This window comes from Lycium barbarum, chromosome 11, assembly GCF_019175385.1.
Source record: "Lycium barbarum isolate Lr01 chromosome 11, ASM1917538v2, whole genome shotgun sequence".
Classification (NCBI taxonomy): Eukaryota; Viridiplantae; Streptophyta; class Magnoliopsida; order Solanales; family Solanaceae; genus Lycium; species Lycium barbarum.
The window spans coordinates 80864215-80871766 of NC_083347.1; the positions used below are offsets into that span (position 1 = coordinate 80864215).

The 7552-nt window shown below is 35.1% G+C and overlaps 1 protein-coding gene across 4 annotated transcripts; it reads right to left on the bottom strand.

Annotated features, from left to right (window-relative positions):
* Nucleotides 1–357: 357 nt before the first annotated feature.
* LOC132618433 (phosphatidylinositol 3,4,5-trisphosphate 3-phosphatase and protein-tyrosine-phosphatase PTEN1) lies at nucleotides 358–7326 on the bottom strand. 4 transcript variants are annotated; one of them, XM_060333491.1, is made up of 9 exons: nucleotides 6951–7326; nucleotides 5225–5546; nucleotides 3718–3894; nucleotides 3429–3542; nucleotides 2664–2852; nucleotides 1943–2179; nucleotides 1286–1387; nucleotides 693–853; nucleotides 358–604 (listed from the first exon to the last, which is right to left on the bottom strand). In XM_060333491.1, exons 2-8 carry the CDS (start codon nucleotides 5510–5512, stop codon nucleotides 707–709), a joined length of 1254 nt encoding a protein of 417 aa, XP_060189474.1. In that variant the 5' UTR covers nucleotides 5513–5546; nucleotides 6951–7326; the 3' UTR covers nucleotides 358–604; nucleotides 693–706. The 4 variants fall into 4 exon arrangements, with proteins under 4 accessions (XP_060189474.1, XP_060189472.1, XP_060189471.1 ...); XM_060333489.1 differs by having other exon boundaries at nucleotides 358–853; nucleotides 7146–7325; XM_060333488.1 differs by having other exon boundaries at nucleotides 358–853; nucleotides 6951–7325.
* Between the last annotated feature and the right edge of the window lie 226 nt (nucleotides 7327–7552).

Consider the following 7552-nt stretch of genomic DNA (forward strand, 5'->3'; position numbering starts at 1 on the left):
TATGGGATAAATTGAAAGAGTGAAGGATCGGTAAAATAACCAAAAGAGATCAAAGTTTGGAGTTAGAATTGAAAAGAATCTTTAGGGGTCCCTTGCTATAACCTCCCAACGCGAGTAAAAGACCTAGAAACCACGTGACCTAGATCCGAGTGAACCAACCCATACAAGAATACCCTCTTTATGCCTAATAGATGCATGCGGAAGTCTTTTCAAAACACCAACATTTAAAAGATAATTACACCTAAGTGGGACTAGAAAACTGAAAGATAAGGCAGGTTACTCCCTGCGAGTTAAAATGCAATGTAAAAGTTCGTTACACCATCAGTACATATAAGTTAAATCCTTTGGAATTTGGGATACGAGGAATTAGAATTCAACTCTAATCTCTAAGTTGATTATAAGGATCAAACAGAGAATACAATTTGGCCCTCAAATTCTAATGCTAAATGCAACCAAAAAACGTAGATACTTATCAAATTCTAAGATATTTTCCCCCATCAGATTCTAGAATATGCATGCAAGTTTCAAGATAAAACATTAGTTCTTAAAACTGCTCGCTCGAGTTCTACATACAAAATTATTGAAATTTCCTAGTCTTCCATCCCTGAAAAAATAGATGGCAAGACAACTGAAATTTAAAATGTATAACACTATGAATTGTAATATATAATGGATTGATAAAAATGAGCCACCTTCTTAAGTGAAATTAACAATCACTAAGATCATCATCGTGCAACGGAGGTGTTGGCAAATAATCGCCATTCGCCGGACCAAAGAACAACTCCAAGCAGAATGAAGAACCAGTCATGGACCTACCCTTTCTCCCAACTTTGTCTAGCTCCCGTAACGAAAACTGCAAAATTTTCCTGAATTAGTGGCACATCAATATGCAAATAAGACACTGTAGTAATAACAATTCAGTTAGTAAGTTGGTTCTGGACTTGAACAATTTAGCTAGAGCAGACTAAGTTTCTGGTTTTTTTCTTCTTTTTGGTGTACACATCTAGCATGCCAAATTTGTCATTAAGTATACGATGCGAAAATTTCCAGTATCCTCATCTACCATGCCAAATTTTCATTAAGTAAATGTTGGGGGACCATTTGATAGTACCCCCTCTGTATATGCTGAGGGACTATCCCCGCTACGTGCTAACTAGAAATTACGATCATAAAAGAAGACGCCTGTTAGCTGTCTAAAAGAAACAGTAAATGGCTCCATACTTTCATAGTTTAACAACATACAATATTGACACAATATCTTATCCAGGAGAAAATATGTGCATACCTGCAGAAGATCATTCCGAATAAAAGCAGTATTAAAGCAAGCGTAGAAAAGACGTCCTCCTATGAGCTTTTCGTAGAATATGATACGCACGTCTCCACAGACCTGTTCATAGACAAAGCCTACTTTAGAGTAGATAATAGATGCAGGTAAGGAAGAAATTTAAAATGTACTCCCTGAATCCCATTTTATGTGATAGTGTTCAACTGGACATGGAGTTTGAAATATTAATCTGATTTTTATATCATACTAGTGATGGTGGAAGAAATTATGAATGTGATGATCAAAAGTTATTCAGACAGAGAAAACATTACATCAAATTTAAAATTTGAATATTTTAATGAATTTGAGTTTTTGTATATTGTGAAAGTTGTATATAAATGGAATGGTGCCAAACATTTTGGGACATTTCGAAAAGGAAAAGGGGTCACATAAACTGGACTGGAGTGATTGTGCACATAAAACTTGCAAGATAATTATAATTTCGTGAGAAAGAAAGATTGCCGAAATAAGTATGTCCATCACTTCCTGGAAAATCTAGTTGCATCTTCCAACTCTAGCTCAGCTTGTCAAGACAGAAAGTAATCAAAAGATTCCTTCCTAACTACTGCAGATTGTTTAATGCACAAATAAAGAGCGAAACTGAGTAAGGATACGTACTTGCACTGGTTTGTCATAGAAGTGATCAAGACAGGTTTTCTGATAGAGCATGGAGCTTTCTGTGTCCATTTGGACTACGAGACGAGGTTCCTTCTTTTCTTGTTCCATCTCATCTTCATTTCCCTCAACGAACGAATAAAAATATCGAGGGCTATAAGTTCTCTGAATACCATTCTTAATTTGTCTGCAGCAACTCTTTGAGACCTCTGCAGGTGGACAATATTTCTCTCCTGGAACCTGTTTGAGTTGTCCAGAGTGAATAATAAGCTATATCCATTGCAATGAAAAAGCCGAGAATGGAGCCAAAATGAAGACAAACACAACCGCAAGAAGTCCAGAAGTCTTGTATTTGAGTAAATGCTATGTCAAAGTCTGGTTCCTACTTATTAGTAATCATCTCACTGTATTTGACCTCTATAAAATGATAGTGTTAACGAATTCTTAAACAATCAAGTCACTTAAATGATAACTACATATAACGGGCAATAAAATGTGGGGATTGGTAACTTCGAAAATAAGACAAGTTACCTCTAAAATGGGTTAAGTTACACACATAGTGCATTTTTTTTTTTACATTATCAGTGTATGTAAGTTAAATCCTTTTGTACAACTGACCATGAATAGGATATATAAACCACACGCCTCTTATCCATTCAGCATTTTGCAATCATGAGTCATCACTGATGCTCGCAAGTAATGTTATCTGAGTTAGAGGGCTTACTCTTTGCAACTCAGATACAACGAAAAAGATGGACTCGGCGTTTGTAGTGTCATATAATCTAATGCGAAGCAGCTCTCTCTGACATGACTTAGGCAAGTTGACAGTTGGAGGACCACAAGGAACACCCTTTGGAAAGGAAAGTGCGTGCTCCCAATATTTGACGTATCTACGTTGGCTTGGAATGGATACCTGTAAAATTACCAACAATCTCAAGGTTCTAGTCATCACCTAAACAAGAACAAAACGAAAAGGAGCTGATACTCATCCGTCCGTCCCATTTATGTGACACTCTTTCCTTTTTAGTCAGTCCCAATAAGAATGATACCTATCTATATTTAGTAACAATTTAACTTTAAAACCCATTTTCCCCTTAATGAGATGATTTATAGCCACACACACACACACACACACACACACACACACACACACACACATATATATATATATATATATATATATATATATATATATATATATATATATATATATATATATATATATATATCTTATTTTAGACAATAAGTTTCAAAAGTCTTCCTTTATTTCTTAAACTTTGTGCCCGATCAAACACTTTCACATAAATTGGGACGAAGGGAGTATGAAATATGGCACAATTTTCTTAAGTTTTTCGTTTGTGTGTCTGCCTAACATATAATGGAAATCAGTCTTTCTAAAATTAGGGTATGAATCAGATAGTCCAGTTTATATTTCAGGCTCATTCATTACATTGTCAACAATTCCAATTAGAGGATTTATATAACTTACCCCTTCATTATTAGTTGTTCGCTTCTCTGCATACACTCGCAGAGCCTCCTCAGCTGACATGCCAGTGTAAACTAGGTACGAACTAACCATTAACCCTGTTCGGCCTTTTCCTGCCTATACGTGTCAAAAAGCAAAAGTTAATTACACTATATTCTGGTATGGGATCAACTGATTTCTTTCTTCTCATCTTCTAAATGAAAGATGCACTTTAAAATTTAGATGCTTTGTCAAAAAAATTCAGGTATCGGAAAAGAAATGTATGTACTGCAAAGGATGCAAGGGTACATACCATGCAGTGTACAACAGCGATATTCTTGGGGTCACTTGAGAGCCATGAGTAGACATCTTCACAAAAATCCTTTATCATTTCGAGAGGAGGGACATGATTGTCATCAATCGGATACCTCTCCACTCGGCCATGAAAATGTGAGGCATCATAAGCCTGCTCTATACATAAGTTATACACCTACAAGCAACAGCATGTAAGGTTTCTTCAAAAATCATCATTTGAAGTAGGCCTCACCAAGGAACATATTTGTAAAGCTAGTGCATAAGTTGAATAAAAAAGCTGCTACCAGTGTAGTGTGTAGACATATATATATATGTGTGTGTGTGTAAATATGAGATTCACATTTTGGGCATGTTGTGCAAGGTAAGCATGCAATCTCAATTCAAGCTTTAATCTGCCAGTTTTAGGGCGTCATGATTTGAAATTAGGTTGATTTGAAGTTGAAGTTTTGTTTGGACATGCAATTTGGATTTCTTTAAGTTGTATTTTTTCACAATTTGTAAAAACTATCAAAACTTCCCCAACTCTTATACAAGGTTACCAGATGAGCGAACCAAAGTTCATAAATAAGGTATCGGAATATCTGGCGCCACATCGATAAATCATATATGTCCATGTCCCTTTTATGAATAAATGCTTCCACTTACATGCTATTACAAACATTCAAATACATATAATTTTACAGAGATATCCAAAAGTCAAATATATCAACAATAGTAGTAACTGGCTATTCTTTAATATAATCCTTCCACATAGTATGGACAAATTCTTAATGTCGAGCATGTGTCTTTTTTGCAAAATTAAAAAGATGGCATTTTTCACAAAATATAAACCTATGGGTCAAGTTTTACATTTAAAAATATTTGAAATCACAACTTGGAATTTGAAATCCTACTTTTTGGAGGATTTGGGATTTGAAATTGAAGTTTGAGTTATGTGCAAATTTCATAAACAAACGGTTGGTTTCAAATCAAACCTTGAAATTGGGTTCCCAAATTCTCTGACCAAACGCCAACTTAGCGTCTGATGTTTTCACTTAGATACAGTTATTTAGTAAAATATTTAGGTTCCAAATAAAACTTGCTTGGGTGATTAGACGTTATAGAACAAAAAGTTATGAGGTTGATGGGCTTGAAGCGTAAAGCAGGATGTGAAAGGCATGCTTCATTAAAGTGAAGCGCAGAGTATGGAGAATTTAAGAAAACCCAAATAATATGAAATTAGTATTATAGTAATCGTATGGAAATCAATATAGCTAATGTCAGTATCCAAAATAGAAAATTGATGTTGATACATATTAATCCAAATCCTCAAATTAAGATTCAAAGAATCAAACTACTTCTCGTTTGGATCACTTTGCGTGTTATTGTTTGGAGAGCTCGCTTCACATGGCTTCACCAATGAAGCAATAACCCCTCGGTTAAGCTATGAAACAATGACTTTTATTAAAGCTGAGGACAATAGGAAGAAAAAAAGGTTCAATGTGTAAACCGAATTATGTACTAACCTTATAATGTCCAGCATGTCTCATATCCAGTACAGACTTAACCTGCCACAAAGGGTTGCGAAACACTGCTCGCACGTGTTCTGCAGGAAATGACATTGCTAAAATTCGATCTGATATATAAGTCATGTCAAGATCATACCCGCCAACAAGCATTCGCCTTCTTTGTTTCGACACCAAGTTACGTAACTTGAAACTTCTTGACAGATAATTTATCAGACTATGGTGGAGACCATTGATACTCAGATTATCGGGCTTCTTGAACCCCTGTTTTGATAATCTTAATCCCATTTCTTTGTTCTAATCTTGAATCCCTCTGCAGTACCTGTATAAAAGTAATAAACAAAAAATTAAAAGAGAAACACGCAAAAGCCTTGTCGCTAAAAAATAAGAAGTGAAGCACACACTTCTTTGAGCGCACAACTTATAAAAGTTTGAAAAAATACCAAACATATATGAATCTATAAGTCCTCTCATAATCAATTTCAATTAGAATATCTCCTTTCAGCATCTAATATACAATAATGTCAATATTTAATCCAACTCCTCCAGTTGAGATTCAAATTATCAACCACTTATCGTTTGGATCACTTTAATAATCGACCACTTATCGTTTGGATCACTTTGCACCACATTATTGAAGCGCATACTAGAAAAAGCTATAAACGTTAGAAGTAATCACAAGACAAAGATCACATAGCGGTTCTTGTAGCTAAAACATTGATATCGTGTCTATACGAGCAATTTCGGGCATCCCAAGAATTTGATTATGTTAATCAAGTTATGATTTTATTTCATCCGGAAGGAAAGAGCAGAAATGAGTCTATTAGCTATGTTGCTCGGACTCTTCAGAGATATCGACGGGTGAGTGTCGTATACTCCAAAAGTAGTGCATTTTAGAGAATCCGGCATGGGTGCGGCAACGAATGTGAATAGTCCGCGCAACTTAGTCCATTAGTAAATATAGTCATCAAGCTACATGCTGCAATATTTCGAGCAACTTAGTTAACTTTAAACGATAGATGTAAGGTTTATGGAATTAAAAACAAAAATTCAAGCAAAATATATTAGCAAACAAATCCGTTTCTGTTTGTTACAACTCTGGGAGAGAATACGATTTGACAAGCGGAATAAACATATCAATCAAACAGATAAATACAGAATATAAAAAAAAAAAAAAAAAAAGATAACCCCTCAACATGATTTCACTAACAAGAAATAAGACATGTAACAAAATGGGAAAAAGAATCTGTGAATATCACAACAATATGACAAGCATGTCAAGTTTTTTCTTCACTTTGGACCAAAGTATCCACACATGAAAAATTAAGATTCAAATTCTAACGGAGGTAAAACATCTGGAACGCACAATATATGTTGCTTGGACTCTCCGATGACATTGTTGCGATCCTCCAAAAATACACTTACTTTCGGAGGATCTGATATGCACCTGAGGACATTTTTGAAGAGTCCGAGCAATATAGCCCACACCTACATGAAGATACGTACTTCACAATTTTCACGTCCAAGTAATTACATTTCACAAATAACATGAAATCCCAACACCATATCCATCTTTTGGGCAAAATCCCATACAATCTTTTTTTTTTTTTGTTTCAAATCACATATAAGCTTGATTCCACTGCAATTTTGATTTTTCTTTTTAACAAAATGGAGACCTTAACGTTGCAACAATCAGTAGGAAAAGCCAAAATTGAAGAGGATGTACCATTCAAATTGAACATAAAGATCCAAATCCACTTGCTTTTGATTGGAAACAGACCATAAGTTCTAAAACAGATCACTTTTTAATTTGTTAATGGAAATATTTTTGCAGGTAGTAATTAACCAAATTGGTCCAAGAAACTTGTACATATAAATATTAGGTTCTTGGACCAATACAAGGGAATTGGGATATGCGCACCTCTATATCTGATTTTTTTTATGGGGGCCAAGAAGATGATTTGTCCATTTCTGGTTCAGGAAGAGAGAGATAGAGTGGATTCCTAGTTTAACCATGATGATGAATTAGGAATGAGTTTTGGACAACCCCAAAATTAGAGGAAAAAGAGCCGCGATACATGGTTACATTGTTGATTCTGAATGTAAGCACTGCCCATATATATACACACTTTTCCCTACAATAATTACTTTTGATTGTGACATTTGTGAATGTGTAATTTTCTTATCCTACCGTTGCCAATTAACCTGTTATACCAGGTTCGTTACTATATTGGCATGTTTGGTATTACTCCATCAGTCCACTTTTACTAAAAAGCAGGGATGTGAGTTCGAGCCGTCGGATTGGATATGAAATTTTCGGTTTTCGGA

What these genes read in the sequence shown, in the direction of transcription:
- LOC132618433 (XM_060333491.1), bottom strand. Translation starts at nt 5,512, where the DNA reads ATGGGATTAAGATTATCAAAACAGGGGTTCAAGAAGCCCGATAATCTG. An exon ending in TTGTATCTGAGTTGCAAAGA is followed by an intron (nt 2,180 to 2,663) that starts GTAAGCCCTCTA and finishes CAACTCAAACAG; the next exon opens with GTTCCAGGAGAGAAATATTG. An exon ending in TCTATGACAAACCAGTGCAA is followed by an intron (nt 1,388 to 1,942) that starts GTACGTATCCTT and finishes GTCTATGAACAG; the next exon opens with GTCTGTGGAGACGTGCGTAT.